Raw genomic sequence first — 21,383 nt, 5'->3', positions numbered from 1 at the left:
AAAATTGAAAAAAATTAGTTATCAGTTATTAGTTTTAGTGGTATATTGGAGACGTTTCGTTTGATCGCAGGTAACGACCTTCTGGAGTCGTGTCCCTTCTTCCGGAATGAGATCGGCGGCGAGGGTGAACGAGAAGTGAGTCTGACGCGTTGCTCGCTGGGCAATGGGGTCCATAGACCGCCCCTCTCTTATGGCATCGCGGTTTTGGAGCCACCGTCCGGGGAGACGTTATGGAAACACTCTTGCCCCCTGCAGAAAAGGCCGTTGCCCATCGAGAGCGTCGACGAGGGAGCTCATTACTACCGAAGATACTTTCTGGGTAAGCTGTCGCTTTCTGCAAAGACTGTACGAAAATGCGGTAGCCAGTCCCCGCCAATCAATTTCGAATTCGTTCGATCGCAGGTCGGGAGCACCAGAACTGGTTCGGAATGGACGAGCAGCTGGGTCCAGTGGCTATCAGCATCCGGAAGGACGTGAATCAGTATAGGATAATCGTTCGCACGTCGGAGTTGTTGACGCTCCGGGGTTCTGTGCCAGAGGAGGCTCTGGGAATCAGGCCTCAGGGAAATCGGTTGCCAACCAGGGAGCTTCTGGAGCTGGTCGCACCGGAAGTGCAATTAGGCTGTTTGAGGCTGGGCACCACCGTTGCTGAAGAGCCTGTCGCCAGATTGGACGAGCAGGGGCTGTCCAGCAGGTACAAAGTCGGAGTGTTGTACTGCAGGTCTGGCCAGAGAACGGAGGAGGAGATGTACAACAACCAACACGCTGGTCCTGCTTTCCTCGAGTTCCTCGACGCTATCGGTGAGCCTCCACAACCCTCGACAACACTGGCAATCCACGTGCTTCGATTCACTCTCTACCTAAGACCTCTTCACCTTCTCAGCTGAAATAGTAAAATTAAATAGTGAAATGTTCAGCAACGTTCAGCACGTACGTAAAGAAAATTGTTCGGCGAGTGGATTGCCTGTGATTGCAACGTTGTTTGAATAAATCTCTCGCGAGGTTGGTTGTAAGAGTCTAACGAGCGGATCCCACCACAGGCCAAAGAATAAGACTGCGAGGGTTCGAGGGGTACAAGGCTGGTTTGGACACGAGAACGGACTCGACGGGCACGCACGCGGTCGCTGCAACCCATCGAGGAGCGGAAGTGACGTTCCACGTGTCCACTATGTTACCGTTCACGCCGAATAACAGGCAACAGCTGCTCAGGAAGAGGCACATCGGAAACGACATCGTCACGATTGTGTTCCAGGTAAGCGGACAATGGGGCACGCGATGATTTCAGTCACGGTCCGGCTACCCGTTTCCTCGATTCCGATATACGATGCCACCATCAAAAAGAAACTGTCAATTTTGCTTGCAACGGTATCCGATCAACTAACATAACAATATAAACGTGGATCACTTCGGTACCAAATCAGCAATTCTAAATTTCTGGAATTGTTGATTTTCCAGTGAAAAATTTGAAAAAGTCGTGTGAGCTGTTATTAGGTACAACCTGCATGCATTTTGCCGTCATTTTTTATCAAGCAGACCGGAAGAAATAGAACATAATTCATTAAACCGTCCTCCTAGCTGTATAATTACCCTTGTGGTAGGGGTACCGACTTAATACAGTGGATTCTCGATATATGTCAACAACACGGGTCCTGCCGCCGACGTATATCGTCCAGGAGACATAACCCGAGCCGTGTTATGTTTATACATCCAGGCCTTGGCGACATATATAGAGAAATCACTGTACTTGCCGCAGAGGGTCTCCTGAATGCTAGCAAAGAAAGATCAATTTGGTTTGAGGGCACATTTGACCACCTTATCCGGCCTGATCTGCTGGTTTCTTTCTTTTCCAAAGATTGCAACTCTGTGTTCAACTTCGCAGGAACCGGGTGCGCTGCCTTTCAGCCCGCGCAGGATACGCTCGCAGTTCCAGCACGTGTTCATCATCGTGAAGGCCATCAATCCGTGCTCCGAGAACACGCAGTACAGCGTGGCCGTTTCCAGGAGCAAGGAAGTGCCAATTTTCGGACCCCCGGTGCCGACTGGTGCCACCTTCCCCAAAGGAAAAGTGTTCGCCGATTTCATACTGGCGAAAGTGATCAACGCTGAAAACGCGGCGCACAGGTTAGTCGCCCCGAACCGACTCCCCCTTTTGTTTCCGGTGAAAGATAATGGTAGAGTACAACGGACTGTCATGGTTCTGCCGTAGGTCGGAGAAATTCGCCACAATGGCCACCAGGACGAGGCAGGAGTACCTGAAGGACCTCGCGACCAATTACTCCTCCACGACGGTCGTCGACACTGGACAGAAGTTCTGTGAGTATCCTCTTTTGCCATTAAACGAGCCCATTTGGATAATTGCTCGACTCCTTGAGGAACACTGTAACATGTATACACGTATAAGCAATTGTTCCAGAATTTTCGTTGCACATCTAGTAAACTTTCAAGTGTGTGCCATCAATTTTATGAGCCTAGAAATTTTGAAATTGTTGAGCTCTCTTTACCTGTCCTTTTTCGTTTTCGTCTTCAGACCCATACGGGTTTATAATAATTATTTGATCTTTTGAGAGTGACTATCGACTTGTTAGCCTTATCAGGATCGCGTGTCCAAGTCCTGAGCTTGCGAATAAATAATTCCTCTTGATACTGATGAAATTGTTCGATTGGGAACAGCAATGCTGTCGTTCAGCAGCAAGAAGAAGGCAGCGGTGAGGCCGAGACTGTCCTGCGACGCTTCGCAACGCGGGGCGATCTGCTGGCAGGTGATATTGGAGGATAGCAATCAGAACACCGATTGCTACCTGGGTATAAGCGTAGACACCATCGTCCTGATCGAAGAACATTCCAGGCAGGTCGTGTTCGTCGCGCCGTGCGCGAGTGTGCTCGGCTGGCACGCGCAAACCAACAGGTACGAGACCAATGATTAACGCTGAACGTCTAAAAATCAAGGATTCATCAACCGCATAAAATTCGCAGTCACTTCGTGAATTAATGAGCGTATCCGCGGTAATAAAATTTAATACGGTCGTTTCTCTAACCAGTTCTGTTGTTCGCAGCTTGAGACTCTACTATCATCAGGGAGAGTGTATCACCATCCACGTGCGCGGCGATTATGGCGAAAGGGACGAGTTGATGGAGATAGTGGCACGACTGAGGGCTGTGACTCAAGGTGCACCAGCTACTGAGCTGTCCCTGAAGAGAAACAGTCTGGGTCAGCTGGGTTTTCACGTGCAACCCGACGGGGTGGTGACACAGGTGGAGAGCATGGGACTCTCGTGGCAGGCGGGATTGAGACAGGGCTCGAGGCTTGTGGAAATCTGCAAGGTAGCTGTCTCTACATTGAGCCATGATCAGATGGTGGACCTGCTGAAGACCAGCGCGCAGGTCACTGTCACCGTGATACCAGCCAACAATGATGGCAATCCCAGAAGGTGAGCCAACAGGGTTTAGATAGGACCCCAGGATTAATTAGGATCGTCCACCCTTTAGTTAGAGGAAGTTAACTTGTTTCTTGATCGCAGAGGTTGCTCGCTGCAGAACTGCCAATACCTGTCGAGCAACTATGAAGGAGATTACGAGAACGTGACCAGCCCGGACAACACGCCTACTCAGCAGACAGCCATGTCTGCTCATCAGAGGCGGTACGAGCCGCGTTCGTTCAGCCCGCCAAGGTCTAGCAACAGTTCTGGCTACGGGACTGGGTCCAGCTCGAGGTCGTTCAACGATCCCAGGTTCCCATTGGAGGGAACGATGACCAGCAGCAGCAGTGGGCACAGTAGCACCGACGACCGATGGTACGATTCCCTTACTCAACGAAATTCCTTTCCCAGTTCATCAGAATCACCTTCCAACCTCTGACCTTTCTGTCCTTCCGCAGGTACGAGCTCCTAGAGCCGCAGGATCAGGAGAACGGTCTCCGAACGGACGGGACTCCACCCCCTCCTCTGCCAGCTCGACAGAACTACCAAGTAGTGGCAGGGAAATCAGCTCAAAAAAGGGAGAAAGAGTCACTGTACGCCAGCACCAAGCAGTTCTCGGAGACCCAAAAACACCATGGTCTGGAGGGCTACTCGAAGGAAGGGAACTACGCGTCGACGAGGGCTCTGCAGGAAAGCCTGAGGCACGAGACCTATCAGAAACAGTTGGACCATGCTCACCGTGGTCAGGAGCATCACCACGTCCCCTCGAACTACGTGAAACTGCAAAAGGAGAAGTACGAGATCAAGCAGGAGAACCTGTACGCCTCGCAGAGGGAGTTGCACAAGAACGAGGCTCATCATCGAGTGCCCCACCAGAAGCTGAGCGCCTCGAACTCGCTGCCGTTGGCGCAGAACGCCACTTACAGTCTACCGAAGTCGAGCAGCAACAACAACCTCGGCAGGTACGGCGATTACGAGCAACCCGGCAAGTTCGAGTACGAGGGCAAGCTGGGGGACCGGTGTTCGAAGTACGAGACGCAGGAGGAGACCAGGAAGTACGAGGACGTTTACGAGAGGCGGAACAGCAAGTACGACATCGACCTGGCCGGCGGCAAGTACGACATGATCGAGTGCCAGCACAGCAACAGCGAGAGGAAGCACCTGGAAGAGCAAAGAGACAGCTGCGACTCGATCAGGTACGAGATCCCGCACGAGTTCAAGGTGGGCGAGAAGGTTACCTGTCTGAAGACCACCATGTCCGAGCGACCGGTCCCCCATAAGATCAACGTGGAGTACCGGCAGACCAAGGACTTCGCTGCAAGTCTCCCACCGGAGGTTCGCATCGCGGACCCTAACTGTCCCGACGCCAGCACCTTGCAGAGCGAGGACGAGTTGTCCACTGGTTCCGGAAGCCTCTCGCCCAGACTGAGGAGAGCCAGCAAACACCGGGCTGGCAATCTCACTCCCTCCAGCGGCAGCTCCAGGAATCAAAGTCCCCGACCGAAACCAGGGATCAGGAATTCCCACAGGAACTCGGCGAACCTGACCTCCAGCACTCTGCAAGAGGATCTGATGAAGCTGATCAATCCGGATTACATTTCCGACGACAGCCAGCTGACCAACAACAACGTGAACGCGCTGATGGCTCAGAACCCCGGCGCGAAGACCTTGAACAACAACATGCTGGAGTTTCAGAATAAATGCAGGTCCAGGGAGAACTTGTGCGGGAACAGCGCGACCACTTTGACCGTTCTGCCGGCGAACGGACAGGAGAACGGGAATGGGAATGGGAACGGAGGTGGGAACACCAATGGGAATGCCAATGGCGGTCAGAATGGGAACGGGTCCGAGGTGATTCTGACCATGGCCAGACCGGCTACAGTGATCTCGAACGCCAGCACTGCCTCCAGCCCTGCGCCTAGCGAGAATAAACTGTCCAAGGAGGAGAGGTACGATTGTTTTTCGTTCACGTTGATTTTCGACACCATACTTCGCTCTTTTTATTTTGCATAAAGAGTCGCAGTCGACCGATGAGAATGATTAGACGCCCCCAAAATGTCACATCGTCCCAGACATTCGCACAAATTTATCCTCGAAAAATTCTATCCAGCCGCGCGATGAAGCGGACCCTCTTCCTTCAGAAACCAGTTCGATGAACATTTCGAGTCGCCTAACGTTCCGAATGATTTTCAGACTGTCGCCGCGAGTCACGAAGCCCTCCCACGCGATGTCGAAGTCGCCGAACAATTTGACGTCGATGAAGGACCCGAAGAGCCTGAACGACGCGGACATCGACTGCTGGAAGAGCCACCATGTGGACTCCAGATCGATCTCGCAACATCCGCAAGATTGGCCCGACGAGAGGCTGATCGACAGATGCGGCGCGATCGCGTAAGTTTGATCGACGGACTGCGGATCTTTATGCAAAATGAAAATTGCCTGCATCGCAGCAGCTGCTTAGGAGTCCTGCCTTCTTTAACAATTTATACACGTCCCGATTCTTTTGATCCTCGTTTCGAATGCGAAAGAAACATTTTCTGGACTCATTTTTATTTTAATGAGTTGAAAACGGTAATAATATTCTTAGATGCTTCTAACACCTTTCTGTTTCCCCAGCTCAGATTTTTAAAATGCGTGTACACAGCATTCTCGATATATGTCGCCGAGGCCTGGATGATAAGTGTCGCGGAATCGCAAGAACCTCGAGAGACCTCGGTCGCCGAGGAGTGTAACATCGTGTTTGGAATCATTTTAATCAGAAAATATTGGTGGACGTCTCCTAAAAAAATTAATTAATAATAAAGAAGATTTGTTATTGGATTAGTGGTGGTCTCCTAGTCTCACACCGATATACCTAACCCGTACTATGTTTCGGCATTGCCTCAAAGAATAGTAGAATCTCGTGGACAGTGACTTTGACATATAAAATATAGGACGAATGAGTTTGCACTTCTCGCTGTCTTTTCCTACGTTCGAATCCTCCACTCCTGGAGGATAAACGACATCGAGACCCGTGTTGCTGACATATATCGAGAATAGCTCGCTCGATCTGCAAAAGACAATTCGACTAATGACAATTCGATTCTTCTTTTCAGAAACTCGGTGACGGACCTGCAGTCGCATCTGTCCACCCTGGAACTTAGGGTAGCCAGAGAGACCAGACGCAGGCTCTCGTTAGAAGATGAGGTTCGTCGTTTGAGAGGGGAAAACCGTCGACTGCAGGATGAGAGCCACGCAGCTGCTCAACAGCTTCGACGATTCACCGAGTGGTTCTTCCAAACGATAGATCATCAGTGACCTGCACCCTTGTTCGATCTTTCATTTTGATTCCACATCGATTCGTACTACATACACCGGTCCAGACGATCGAACAGCAGAGCCGAATTTATTTCTCGTGATCGTTCGAAGAACAATTTTAGCTACCGGAGATCAGTAGATTGCGTATCATTGTGCGAAATAGAAATTGCATCGATCGCGAACGGAAGGAGTTACGTGAAAATTGATTTCAATCATTTCAATAGGTTGTAAATAATGTAATATTAAATTCCTCTAACGCGTCACCTGTTTTGCGTTCCATAAAATATTGTATAAAATATTGCCTAAAATCCGCAATCTACTGATCAGAGATTCGAGACCCTTCAATTATAGGTATTCTATGGTTTTCATATTGTATGTATAGGATATTGACATAAACAGACTGTGGACTTTACGCAGTTGTGGCAACCACGATTGCCTAGAACTTGCTGTAAAATAATATTCGGTTTATCCACCAATTTTATTTTACCTCGAACAGAGAACTATGTTACTCTAGTCTCGAAAAATTGGATAGCAAAAGTTAATAACTGCGCAAAGATCCGCAGTCTTTAATTTGATAATTGAGGGTTTGTGGGAGCTTTACCTTTCGCTGTTCAAACAGTTTTCTTTTAATTTCGGAACTTGCTGTGTGGCATAGAAAATGGCGAAAAGAAGACAGTCGAAAGCAGTCCCGTTCAGCAAGCATTACGGCGGGCAAGGGCGCCCGCCGATGCCCGCGGGCATAGCTGAGGGCAGCGTGACGTCAGCGGGAAAAATATTGTCGTAGGCAGAACCGTCGAAAGGGGGCGTGGTTAGTTGCCCGCCGAGTCGCCGATGCCCGGGGAACCAAATTCTCTGCCCGCACGGGCGATAGCTGAACGGGACTGGTCTGAAGGATTCAAAAAGAGCTTTGAACGATTAAATAAATAAATAAATTCGACTCGGGTGTACGGCCGTTGTTCCGGGCCACAGTGTGCGGCTTCGTTTCCCGATCAAAGTTGCACGATCGTGTTGTAATAAGAGCAGTATTAGTTTCGCGCGTTTCCTCGAAAATCGTCCGCCTAGGGATTAAGTCACGAATCAAAGGTAATTTAACGTAACAGCGAACGATTCTCGCGAGCCCGCCGAAAGATGTGCGCGAGCCGACCTTCTCCTGGTTGTCGTACCCTTTGAAGGGCCCAGAGAAAGGGGAATCGGTCCTGGGATCGTTTAGCGTACAATGGAAGTTACCACCTTGCCGTGTTCCGTTCGAATATGTTCAGAAGAAAAATGGTAACCGAGATACCTGTGTTCGACGGACGATGGTTTTCAGCTGATGGTACCTCGCTCCGTCGACGAGTGCACGTTAAATAGAATCTATAAATATATATATATAAATATAAATATATATATATAAATATGCCGTCTACACTTCGAAACGACCAAATATTATTACTAGTTGCGTAAGAGTCACTTCGGGTTCGACTGTAATTTATTACAAACTTTTTGTATAATCGTCCGCCGGGCCGTCGCGGCACGGAAACTCTGTTATGTTCGCGGTTTGAAGTCCCCGACGCGATCCCGGTCGCGATTTACGCTAGCAAGTACGAAGACGTTGTCCGTCGAAGAGAAGCTCTGTAGCCTGAAAAATAAAGAGAGAAGAAATGCACACATGAGAACGGCCGTTTTCACTTTCATTCGTTAGGTTCGTTAGGGATACACTGCGAACTAGAGTGCTAACGAACAATCTCCTAAGCCGATTGCGAGGGATTAATTAAATGAATAAATTCTTTAATTCCTGTTTTCAGAGTTCCGCATCTTATCGATTCAGTTTTGTCACAAACGCGGTCTAGTGATAGTGATCGAAATGTTTTCAATTACCGATGATAGAACATTAGACCGTGGGCCTCTCAGAATAAAAATTGTCCGCGCCATTTGCAAGTACAGTGCGCTCCCGCGTAACGCGACCAAACATTTAATTTAAAAAGACTGCGTGTGTGTATTCCATGTAGCGGTAAATGCACATAATAAAATACAGTCTTCGTGAACAATCTTTCGATCGCGTTATACTCTACTGTAAATTTCCAATTTCGAGGTCAGAGAGTTTGAACAACCACGACTGGCAGAAGAATCAACGGAAGAGGTAAACAACATTTTCTGGAATTATGCTAAATTGATTGCCAAAGTATGACAGAGTGCTGCGGGGAATGCGGACAGGATGCGGACGTCGGAGGCAACGGCTGCGGCAATTAGCAACGCGTAGAATAAAATAGTTTATTATAATCCACAGAAAAAAAACAAGACATTTCCATGACGTCCGAAGACTCGCCGCTGTGTTTGTGTTTGTGTGTGTGTGTGTGTCGGTTAACAATAGCTGTGATTACATCGTCTCTCTCTATCATTCTCTCTCTTCCTGTTCAAGACCAACGAATTCGTGTTTATGTCAGAACGTCGAGGTGAGCAATACAGTGTATACTCGATCATGTTAGACTACGAAAGAAAGTTTCTTCCTTTTATTTATTTATTTATTTTTTTTTTTGTTATTTCTTTACGATAATCCGCTTTTTAAATAGCGCGTAACAGATTCTGTATTTATGTATCTATCCGTGCCCGCGCTGGCGCGTGCGCACCGATAGATATATAAATAAATATATATATACAATATATATTTTTTTTTTTATGTATATGTATATGTTATATGTATATGAATTATGTATATCGGAATACCCGTCTGAACGGAAAAACCTGGAACCGCTCTCACACAATACCACACCGGCCACGACGTCGAGGCGCGAACGATGATCGTCGGTCAGCGATCGTCAGGATCATCCGGATCATCGTTGCGCCCCATGACCGTGGAACAACGCCCGCAAAGCACTCCGTCCCGTATACGAAGCTCGTACGATCTCTGACAATACGAGTCACGAACCCGATCATTTTTTCATCATCCCGAGCATCGTTTCCATTCGCGAATCGCTCGCGCCGATTGGCGAACCTTCGACAGCCCCGGAAGCCTTCAGAGGAACACTGAGAATCACTATAGAACTTCGTACAGTTGCACTTTACTCGCTACTAACAGAATTCAACGCCTTGTCTAAAGATTAACAACCGAAGGCGTTGCAAGAAATGTTGCAACAGCACATTGCATCCGTTCGATACTCTCCTATTCGTTGAATAATATTCGATATTTCCTACGGTGGATGACAACTATTCTGACCCTCTATAGCTCAGTGTAACGTTGAAGTCACATGCTAACGTATAGACTGCGGATCTCATGCGTCAGAAATTATTAATGCAGAATAGTGAAAACATTCGAAATCAAGAAAAGAAGTCGTCTGTGTGGCTCCTGCGTCACGTAACGTTTTGTCTTGCATGAATATCCGCAGTCTACAGTGTTTACTCTATATATGTCGCAAATGCTTAGAGTATAAAAGCCCCGAAACTATCCCCACTGCCGCGGGGTATGCCCTGTGTATAGACTCGCCGAGGAGTGTAAGGTCGCGTGGATCAAAGAATAGTATCTCCTGGACGATATATGTCCGTGGCTGGACCCGTGTTTTGGACATGTATCGAGTAAACACTGTACCGATATATCAATATTTTTCTAATTTTATTTTCGGCCAGAATGCGACAAAAGCTTCTTTGCTCCTTTGCGTCTCCTTTTTAACCAATGCAGGAACGGAAGGAATGCGGAGCTGCGGCACGCGATTCGCCGCGGAAACGACGCTCGTTTCGCGTTTCGCCTAATCGCCGAGATCGCGAGATTCCGAGGCCGATTGTCGTCGGCCTCGTTCCTTAAGTACATGTGAATCTATAGAATTATCGATTGTAGGAGCGTATCGTGTTCTTACGATTCGATGTAAGTTCACGGTTAGTAACGTAGCGTGCTCTCTCCAACTCTCTCTCACTCTCTCTCTCTCTCTCTTTCTCTCTCGCGTTACTTGTCTAATGAAATATGCCCTGTGGAAGATAGATCTTCTTGAAAAACGATCCCGCGCGAGTTAGGGTTGCTGTCCACGTTGCCGCTGCGACGGAAGCCTCGGAAAAGCGGCGATAAGAGACCTCCAAAATATGTCAATACGCTCTTATAATACAGCTTCGTTCAATCAATTTGCAAATCAACGTCGCAATGACAAAAATTTCAATCATTTCTCTATGAAACCTTTACCGGCCCATTCGTCGCATTTTGCTGATTGGAACGAGCCCAAACACGACACCATTCGGATCGCATTTACCAGTTTAATACCTGTCACTTGTCCAGACGCTCGTGCGCCATCTAACAGTTCGGATAATGGAGGCTCGGGCAAATAAGCTCCGAACAGTGTCATGTTTGGACTCATTTCAATCGGAAAAATGTCACGGTTACGTTGGTGTACGTTTCACCAGGTTAAGAATCTTCTCTGTTATCCGAACACTCGGATAATCGAGGTTGCAGCATGTCGCGGAGGAGTAGATCCAAACGGTGTCGTGTTCGGGGTCCTATAAATCAGAAAAACGCGACGAACGCAATGGTAAAGGTTTCGTAGAGAAATAATCGAAAACAACAATCAGTCACCTATGCAAACGCCTCCACTCTAAAACAACGGAGCATAATCCTCTCTCATCGTCGCTCCGATTTTGTCGCGGCTCGACGGTAAACGGCACCCCTCGCCAATCCCTTTTGCAAAACCCGTACAACAATAGTAAATCATCGAAGATTCGTTCCAATCCGTTACGGTTCCCCCTGATTTCGCCTCGTTCGAGCGAACGCGATCCACGACGCTGTACCCTCTACGTTTCTCTTTCTCCTTCGTCGCGAAAAAAGATTCGCTCGGATCTCAGATTCGGAACCGGAAACCGATCCCAGGTTAACGTTACCGGATGCGAACAGACAGCGTGCGATCTGCAAACGAAAAATTAACGCGAACGTCTCCGGTCCGACTCCTTCTCGCCTGTCAGCGCGATTTCCGAATTTTGCCGAGCAATTTATTCGTCCCGTTTTATCCTCGGCAATTTTAGCAAATTTTGATAAAAGGAATTACATATTTTACCACGTTCCGAGAAACAAAACGCTCGGAAGGGTTAGGCGATAAAGGGGGCCCGATGGGCGCAGGTGTGAACGAAATTGTAGGGCAAGGGGTCAAAGCACGCGAAACAGCGCCCTCTGATCGAAACACAGGTTTTCGTGCTGCCTGTGTAACTCGTATCAGGTTGGTGCATATGAAATGATTATTATTGACAGTATAGTGAAGCATAGAATATCAGACGCCCCTGACACATGACAATTTGTTACTTTAAATAATCCTTTCCGCCTCTGATCGCAATTATTTCTGTTCTGTAAAAGTATCATTTAGATTGCTAAGCATTTCTGAACAAAACGAACATATTTAACAAATTTAAAAATACCGTTGGGTTATCAAGGATTACATAAAAATTATTACGTAAGAGAAATACGTATGTAGCTCTTGTGCCATGCAGTTTGTGCAGACAATTTCGCTTGAAAGTAATTGTTAAAATTAGCAATTTGGGATTTTTGACCGGGGCATCATAAACCCACGAGATTATTTCTCGAGACGCTCAGTAACAATTTGCATGTGAAAATCGTACATTTCGTATGCAACAACGTGTGGTATGTTGAACGAATCGGCGCTGGATCGGACGGCGAAAAGAAACCGGAAGAGACGTTCGTTCCGCGGGCCAGTGAAAACGGGTTCGAGCACAAGGCGAAGCCACGAAGAGGAGGAGGCCGCTGTTTAAGCGACGATCAGCTGTTTTAGGTCGGCGTAGATCGCGGCGTATCGAAACCAACCGAGATATTATGGCACGGGAAGCGACCGTACACGTCGCTCTTGAGAAGAATAAAGCTGCGATTGCCTTGGCAATTCGAATCTCGACTCTCCGCGAACCGAATGAGAACCCCTGGAGCTCGTCGTCGAATCTAGCGCGCATAGTCTTCTCGCTGGAGAACCTGTGACCTCGAGGAAACGACGGGGAAGAAGCCTCTCGGGCTCGAAAGAAGAGGAAAGGGGAAAGGACACCTCGAAGAGGACTAACGCAACCAGCGCAGAATCGGAAAGCAAGCGAGCGAACGCGAGGCCCGGAGTGTGTGAACCGTCTCGCCGGGGCCACGAGGCCACGCCTACCGCGCGAGGCCACGCCCTCCGACGCTGATTCAGCGCTCTCTCTCTCTCTCTCTTTCTCTCTCTCTCTCGACCGTTTCCTGCGCGTTCCTGCGCCATATTCTGGGATCCCCTCGGGATCACGTTTCGTCTGAACCACTCTATATTCACTCGTTTCCCTGTTTTCGAGCACGCGATCACCGACATCGTGAGACTGAAACATGACACTGCGAACCTTGATCCCTAAATGCTCGAATAGTACGAATAATAATTAATTAGCGGAGGGAATACTACCCTCCGCGCCGATAGCTAATACAAAAATACTGTTCTGTTGCACCATATCTCTTTCTACTATCCCTAGTATCATTATGCATAATAATCCCTGTAGTTCTTTTTTAAAACGCTCCTTCGATCGCCTGTCGAGGAAAGGAGGAAAGAAAAATACTGAACGAGGAGTGTCGAGAAAATTCACCGGATCTCGTTCCTTTTTCTCGATCGAGAATGTTCCATTTGTTTTTCCTCTCTTTTTCGTTCGGTTTCTCTTCTTGTGTTTCGCTTTTTCTTTTTTCTATTCTCCGTCGATCCTAATCGGTTTGAGAACGATGCTTCAACGAAAATGAAACCAGGAAATCGCTCTCGAGTGCACCGCGTGCGCGTGTCAAATGTCGTGCGAAAGATTACGTATACTCGTTCGACGGCGCGCGGTGTGTCCTCTCTTTCTCTTTCTCTCACTCTCTCTCTCTGTCTCTCCTTCGACGATAATCGGAATGAAAGACGAAGGTGAGACAGAGAGAGAGAGAGAGAGAACACCATTTTCCGCGGAAATCTCAAAGAGTATACCAGTCATGATATGCGAACGACACGGGCCAAGTTTGCTACAGTTTTTCCCCTCGCCATTTTGTCGCCGATTCTCCGGATTCTTCCATTCTTTGCTTTCTCTTTCCTTTCGTTTGCGTGATCGTTCGATTTAATTGTAAACGGGCACACGGGAGCAGAGACTCCCGGCCCTTCGTTTATTCGCTACGATTATTAATTGTATAGTTTATATATTTTGTGTTTTTTGTTTTCTTCTTGTCGTTTTCTTTCCTTTTTTCTTTAAATATATTCAGCATCACAGTAAGATAGCGCCCTTCATTATTAAGTGATCGTCGATCAGCTCGGACCATTTTTATATTCATTCCTTTCTCTCTCTCTCTTTTTCGCTTTCTCTCTCTCTCTCAACAACATACTGTACTAACAACACGTCTGAACATCGTCGAATAATGTCATGCCGACGTCGGATGCCATCGAACACGCATGATTGGTATTATCGTGTTCGTAGACGCAAATCAACCAGAAACGGAGTCGGTGGAAACGAGAACCGTACGATAAAACGATATGCCGCGCGCCGGGCACAGATTATCCGTAACAAACGATCGATAACACGAGGGCTCGACACAGGCGCTCGTTATGATACCGACGACATCCCCGTTGGGCTGCTCGCAGCAGTATAGCAATGTGCGAACGCGAATCAAACGAGAAAACGGACGCGCAGAGCCCGCGAACGAAACGGAGAAAAAGTATCACCGATAGTCCTCCGGTATGAGACTCTCGAACGAGCAACAACACGAGCGGAACGCTCGAAGGGAAGAAACTATTTGTACGATAGGTTCGGAAACGAGTCGTCTCGCTCTCCCTCTGTCTAGACCAGGGCTTGAAACAATCACTCGGAACAGTTACACAAAGCCTCCGATTAAAACGCTTCTTCCAAGAACGAGAACAACGAGAGTCTTCTTCTAAAATGAAGTTTAGAAAGTCACTTTAATTATCGCTGGCAATTCGACTGCGAATCTGTATGCAAAACAAAAATTATTTGCATCGTTTGCAACAAACAGAAGCGCCTGATTCGCGTCGTCCTTTTATAATTTTAATTAGCTAGTGCATCGAACTGTTTTAACCCGTGAACAATACAAAAATCGCAGAAAATTCGAACAACTTATTCTTATTTACAAGAATAGAATAGATAAAATTCATCGTAATGATTTTTTTGTAAGATCTCGTAGATCCTAATAAAATTAAGGTTTACTTGATAGATTGTATCAAAAATTGATTTTCGAGATTAGTAAAAACGGTTTGGTCGTATGTACTCCTTTGAATTGTATCTGCTCAGTATTGTCGTAGATGCATAAAATCCGCAGTCTACTGTTTCGCAACCGGCTTTCAGGCGCTGATTTAGACACAGGAGGCCGACCAGTAAACGAGGTTAATAAATATCTGATAGAAACCGATTAAACACTGTCCCCTTTTTTCCTCTCACTCGAGCTCGATGCTAATTAACGTGGATTCAAAGGAGGAACTGAAGTCTTTGAAAGACACAACCTTCGATAGACCCGGTTTTAGACGAGCCGCGGACAGAAGGGTCGAACTCGAGATTATCCTGTTAAGTACAACGGGTGAATCGGTGTCCGTTGAATGAACGGTCTCGGTTTGGTGGAGACGAGAAACCAGGTTAAAGTGACTCGAGCTTCGCAGACCGTTTCGACGCGTTTTCAGGATTCACTCGTTCGAAGAACGTTCTCGGTGATATAGCTCACGGTGGTCCCTCCTGTCCACGATGATCGTTAACGTTCATCTTGTAAACCCCCCCGTACGTAGGCCCTCTAGGACTAGCTGGTTAATGGGTCGACGCATCGTAACAACGTGTTCAATGGTTCGCGTCTACTAGCTTTTGGCGGACTGTCTACGTTTTCGTTCCGATCTATCTGTAAAGTCAGCGAAAAAATGAGTTCTAGAAATAGACACTTATAATTACTCTGAAAATAAATAGTTACAAAAATAAGCGAGCATTTTATGCTTAAAATACCTTAGGTAAAAAACTTAATTAATTTGCACCACATTACGGAGTGGAATGTGTGGTCTCTCTATTATACTAGATCGTAAAAAGCGTAATTCTAACAAAATCGTTTCAACTACCGTGTAAAAAACATCCAACGACAACTTCGCCTATATATCTTTACACGTTAATTACTCGTAGTGCGACAGAGTTCAATAATTAAAAAAAAAAAAATATAATAATAAAAGAAAAAAAAAATAAAACACGTGGTTCAATAAATAAGAGTGCAACAAGAGATTAGAAATAGGATAAAAGGACGGGATCGATATCGATCGACCCATCGATTAGATCGCCGGTACTCGCAGTAATAAATAACTGTGCTGAGAAAATTCTGGTATATCTCCGCGAAGATTACCCCGGTATAATAATTGTTCGATTAATCATCTTTCACTCTCTCTCTCTCTCTTTCTCTCTTTCTTTCTTCGCGTCTTCACACACACACGCACAAAACACACCCCCTCCCCGACCAACCCACGATTAACCATCCCCGAAGACCCAACCCCCCATCCCTTGTTCAGTCACAGCTTTCTACGCTGTGGAAGAAAGAAGACGTTCTACACGCGCGATACGTGTATTTCTCCCATCGCGAAATATATACGAAAAACGCAAGCACTCACGATACCCCCGATATCTAAACTTAAAAATCGAGTCAACTTTTCCGTTTTTTTTTTTTGTACTCTTCTACAAACTCTCGCTCGTCAAACTCTATATTACCCTACGTCCTACGTGACGCGGGGTCGTCCCCAGAAAATCTCGGGCGCGTCTCTTTCTTTTTCTTATTCTCTCTCTTTTTCAACTGCGAATTCGAGAACAGCGCGCGAGCACGCCGTTTGGGCGATGCGAAGGACTTGAACGAAACGGCACAAAATGTATCACCATCGAGAGAGCGGTCGCCCTCGATCGTTTCAGGCCGCGAGAACCTCGAACCGGGAAACTCAATCGGAAACAAAAAACGAGACCGTGAGCGAAGACTTGAGATTCTAACGAACGCGACAGAGCACGGAGGCGCGTGCGCGCGCGCGCACCGTACACACATCCTTCACTCCTCCGTGTGTACGCTCTTTTATATTTTTCCTGTGCTCCTCCCGCCACCGGACCTATTTCCCAAAACGACAGAAACGAATCTAGTGGCACACTGTGTCAATACTTTACGATGCCGAAACGGCGGTCGAGAAACCTGTACTATTCCCGACGCGTCCTTTTCGGGCGTTGATTGACCCCGACCTCGTCGGTGCCGCGCGACTTTTTACCGATTTGTACCTGACTCTGTGCGGTTAACTGCAACGAGATCGCGTGAGTGTTCAACTTCTCGGCCAACAGCAGGTCTTTCAGACCCTTCATCTTTTGACTGTACAACGTTATCCTCGGTTTCTCGTTCTCCGAGTCAGTCTCTACCTCGGGGTCGAGGCTCTCCTGAGAGGTGGAAGGCGCTGGTGGTAGAGCGCCGTCCGGTGGGGCGACGAACGGCTCACCGCCGCCTTGCAAGAGGTAATCTCTGTTAAGTATTTTCTCGCTGCACGCCGCCGTTAAAGCTTGGATGCTCGGGTGCATCGGAGCCGGGTTCGACGGCACCTTCGACTCCAACGATTTGATCAGATCGCGTGCCGCGTTGCCCCTCTCCTTCGTCTTGCAGTAGTTGTTGTTGTTGTTGTTCAACGTCTCCTCCGGGCTGGTCTCGCGCTTCTGCGCCCGTTCCTCCTCCTGCTTCGCCTCCGCGTCGTAGCAGTCGATGATCACCTGGGCACGGATACCGGCGTCGAACTTCGAGATCGTGTTCACCAGAGGCCGTGCCCAGCCGATGTGCAGCACCGGCGTGTTCGCGCCCTCCTCCCACTGGCATATGCCGTCGTAGAACCTCAGCAGGTACGCGAAACATCGTGGCTGCCGCAGCAGACGCTCGTCCGCGCGCACCGTGTGCGGTATCAGCTCGTTCGCTATCTCCAACAGCTCCTTGTAGATCTCACCGTCGTCCCTCGAGTAGTCGTATCTGCCGTTCACATTCAACAACATAATGAACACCGGCTCACCGATGCACAGTGGTTGACGAAAATAAGGGATCACTGTTTATATAGCAGTAGTCGCTTATTGTATTGTTACGTATGAAATGTCTGGTTTTAGAATGCAAATGCTACGAAGCATTTGCTTGCTTTGGCGAGCAAGATTTGTTTAGAAAGATTTAGAACATTTCATATGTAGCAATCTAATATTTTCATCAGCCACGATTGCTACTACTGCCACCATGGTCTACTTACTTCCTCAGAACATCCGCTGCGTCTGCCCACGACGCTAGAGCATTCGCGTGTAGCCCGTGTCTGTACAAATAGCCACCTTGATAGGTGTACGGATACACATGAGCATTTCCATAATACTTTCTCGCGGACCGTATGGCTTCCTGAAAGAGGTGGGACATCGTCCATTGGAAGCAAACTAACAAAACACCCTATACGTACCTGAAACAGGTCTATGGCTGGCGGTCTGCCGGGCGTCGACGCCGCTTCTTCCAAGTCCCCCAGATTCCCCAAAGCCATAGGATACTTTGCCAAGTGGCCTAGATCGTACAGCAGCCACAACAACTCCTGCTGCAGCAGTGCCACTTCCGCTGCGTCCGCCGTTGCGCTTAGACTCGGATTTATAGCCGAAACTATGGTGGCTACCTCCATTGCTCTCGAGCATACCACAGCCTGGCCGTTTACGTACAGCCACGACCTAGAGGCTACCCCGGGCTCCACCGGCTGACCACGCTTGTCCTCGTTTCCTTTTCCTGAAAGCATACAAACATTATTGTAGGTAGAGTAAACAACAATTACATCTTGATCGATATACCGGGACTATGTTCGGTTGTTAGCAGAAGTATCGGCACAACTAGCTTCCAGTTATGCAACTTATGACTTAAGAGTACAGTAGCTTAGTGAAAATAGTAATTTAGCGGAGTTGTTGCGAGTTGCGTTACAACTGTTTCTTATATTGTTACATGTACGCATTGACTGCAGCTTCGCTCCAATAACAAGGGAGTTATAAGAGAAATTTCAGTCCTATTTTCATGCAACGAGTTGAATGTTTACGTTAAGAAAAACCCAAGACATTTTGGCGAAGTACTTAGAAAGGATGTGCGTACCGTGCCATGTGACCTCAGCCGTATCAGTGCCGTTCTCTCCGTAGACGACCCAAGCGTGATCCTCGGACATGGCCAGGTGTACATCCTTGAACCCTAAGACCTGGCAACCGGCCACGACCGCGAATGCCACTCCGAAACAGTCGAGTTTGTTCGCCGTGAGGTAGCTGTATAGACTCTGCAGATGCGCGCGATCCTTGTAGTAGCTTCTGGTCAGGGAGTTCCATATCACGTCGGAGACCTTCTTGACGAGCTCCCTGGTCGCGTATTTGGTGTCGTATACCGTCAGGTCGACCGCCCCCTTGATCACCGCGTGGAACTTGGTGTAGAGAGCCTCGGCGATGTGGAACTCGACCGCCGGCAGCTTCGTCTCATCGTAAACAGTGGCCTCCTGCGACGCGAACGTACGGTTGCAGGTTAGGGAATTCTCGACGGCGCCGACGAGGATCGAGAGCAACGCCAGGTCCGGCTCCGAGCTGTTTTCCAGCTGGTTCTGGAAGATCTGGACGATCGACGAGATGCTCCGTATCGGAAAGAGAGCCTTGTCCTCGTCCCGAAAACCCGCCATGTCGCGAACGGCAGGCTAGCACGCACGAGATCGAGCCTCGACCGTCGTCACTCTGAAGCCACGAGTGTCATCCTGCGTTCTGTTAATCTTGACAGAAACCCTCGGCGAGGCACCGCGACCAGTTCGGTATCCTCTCGAGCGACTAACGTCGCATCCTAGACAACGTTGATTCCCTCGCTGGCGGACGCGGAACTATCACATTTCCGCACCATAAAATGTATCACAACCGCCGTAACTCATCTAGCGGCGCGCCGCCACTAGGACCGTATTTCCATTAAGCTCGGCTCCGTAACGTCGCACTCGGCCCGACGCAACCAGAAGGCGCGTTTCCCTGTGAACGACCACATTAAGCTCGCACAGGATCAGACCCAATCATTACAACTTGGCAAGTTTTCTAGCTAGAAAAAATTATATAAATTAAACAACATGTGAATGTGGCCACGATAATGAAGATATAGATCATATCATATGGAGTTGTCCTTATTTACACAGGGAAAAGAGGAAAGTTAACGAGAACCTTTGCTAAAAAGGATATAGAACTAGAAGAGGAAGTTATCAGTATATTAAAAAAGAAAGACGATTCCATTTTGAGGGCAATAGCAGTATTTTCAATACAAATAGACAGATCAATCTAAACGTACCTCTAGAGAAGGAAGACGAAAATTGGAGTACAAGTATTATTTCTTAGTTCAGAGCATTTGTTATATCTCTATAGATTTTATATATGTTTAGGTAGATGCGCAGTTTATTAGTGTTGAATATTGATTATATAATGGATAAAATAAGGTGAAAAGAATATATTGTACATGTATTTACATTTATAATATGTAAGTAATTAGATTAACAATAATATGTAAGGACCGTTTTTTGTATTGGGCAAATAGAGCTCCGGCTCTCCAACGCCACCTCTATGTATAATAGAGTAAAGAATAAACCAACCAACCAACCAAGCTCGACATGACACTCGCGCGCGCGCGCGCGCGTCACCGTTTTACGTTCCAGAATTTTCCACAGCTATCGCGGAGATGCGCATTAATCGATTAATATTTTTTTAATTCGATCGAATTATTCAACCGCTCCTCGCAGACAGTTTCGTCATTTCTGTAATTCTCCATTCATACGGGAACTCGATTATGTTTTATTCATGCAGCTTATATTCTAAATAAGTATGTCCACCAATTGCAAGTTAATTTACTGTAGGTGTCTGTCCAAATTTTTAGCCATTTTTTTTTTGTAATAAAAGAAATCAATTTTTTGAATAATTCCTCGTGGATGCATCTTTACGATCTCGATAATTTTAAATTATTAAAAATATTGGGACGCGTTATTTTGACGCATCTGTCTCATAGAAAATTAGAGTTAGAACCTTTGCAGTTATTATATATTTTTGAACTTATAACGATTACATCTTTTTTGGCGTTTATAATTTTGCTAATGGCTGACTATCGATAGCAAAGAAATAGAACTTTATTGCAGTTTAGAATGACGTACGTGTTCAGTACATTTTCCTAAATCTTCTTAGCCATGCAGTTATGATGCTAACTTACGAAGTATGATTCAGATGACCTTCGATTCGGAATTGACGATTAAAAGGTGGAAAACGATTTGAATCGATCTGTATATTGGAAACTAGACTAAGACTGTCTAAACGATAGTAAAAAAATGAAAATTGTGGATAATAATAATATTCGGAAAACAATAAACTTCATAATCTCACCTGAACTTCTTAATTCAAGACCATCGGAAGATGACCCTGTACATCCTTTCTTGACAACGATTTCCGACTTCATAAATGCTTAATCATTCATTGATTCGAATATTGGTCACTTAGTGAGTCAGATACGCAAATGAGCCGCTTCCTTCTCTTCGAAATTTCTAATTTAAACGAAATTGCGACATTAGAGGAAATTGTTGCGCCACCTAACGATAATACTTCGTAGTCGTGGTTTGCAATTTTACCGTAGATGTCGCCTTAAGTTCAAATTACTCTGGCTCGACGCACATTGAAATAAGAAAAAATCTGGACACCATTCAAAACGGCAAA

General features: G+C 47.0%; 2 protein-coding genes across 5 annotated transcripts in view; one reads left to right on the top strand and one right to left on the bottom strand.

The window, feature by feature from the left end:
• Positions 1–7,980, top strand: part of LOC143360138 (signal-induced proliferation-associated 1-like protein 2) — a 48,881-nt gene extending 40,901 nt beyond the window's left edge. The window contains exons 4-14 of one of the 2 annotated variants that reach the window (XM_076798706.1): positions 71–319; positions 403–801; positions 1,041–1,252; positions 1,880–2,121; positions 2,207–2,313; positions 2,671–2,905; positions 3,054–3,428; positions 3,519–3,791; positions 3,875–5,365; positions 5,610–5,807; positions 6,512–7,980. In XM_076798706.1, coding sequence (XP_076654821.1) covers positions 71–319; positions 403–801; positions 1,041–1,252; positions 1,880–2,121; positions 2,207–2,313; positions 2,671–2,905; positions 3,054–3,428; positions 3,519–3,791; positions 3,875–5,365; positions 5,610–5,807; positions 6,512–6,713 — 3,983 coding nt within the window. In that variant the 3' untranslated portion in view covers positions 6,714–7,980. The remainder of the gene's footprint in view (positions 1–70; positions 320–402; positions 802–1,040; positions 1,253–1,879; positions 2,122–2,206; positions 2,314–2,670; positions 2,906–3,053; positions 3,429–3,518; positions 3,792–3,874; positions 5,366–5,609; positions 5,808–6,511) is intronic. The other variant, XM_076798707.1, reaches the window with a different exon arrangement.
• Positions 7,981–8,949: 969 nt separating this feature from the next.
• On the bottom strand, positions 8,950–21,192 carry Mnn1 (menin 1). 3 transcript variants are annotated; one of them, XM_076799226.1, is made up of 5 exons: positions 21,057–21,192; positions 18,775–19,670; positions 18,110–18,420; positions 17,912–18,051; positions 8,950–17,646 (listed from the first exon to the last, which is right to left on the bottom strand). In XM_076799226.1, exons 2-5 carry the CDS (start codon positions 19,337–19,339, stop codon positions 16,842–16,844), a joined length of 1,821 nt encoding a protein of 606 aa, XP_076655341.1. In that variant the 5' UTR covers positions 19,340–19,670; positions 21,057–21,192; the 3' UTR covers positions 8,950–16,841. The 3 variants fall into 3 exon arrangements, with proteins under 3 accessions (XP_076655341.1, XP_076655340.1, XP_076655342.1); XM_076799225.1 differs by having other exon boundaries at positions 18,775–19,737; positions 21,057–21,161; XM_076799227.1 differs by lacking the exon at positions 21,057–21,192 and adding an exon at positions 20,287–20,489 and having other exon boundaries at positions 18,775–19,690.
• Between the last annotated feature and the right edge of the window lie 191 nt (positions 21,193–21,383).

This window comes from Halictus rubicundus, chromosome 13 (genome assembly GCF_050948215.1).
Source record: "Halictus rubicundus isolate RS-2024b chromosome 13, iyHalRubi1_principal, whole genome shotgun sequence".
NCBI classification, from domain to species: Eukaryota; Metazoa; Arthropoda; class Insecta; order Hymenoptera; family Halictidae; genus Halictus; species Halictus rubicundus.
This window is presented reverse-complemented; position numbering and strand designations above follow the sequence as displayed.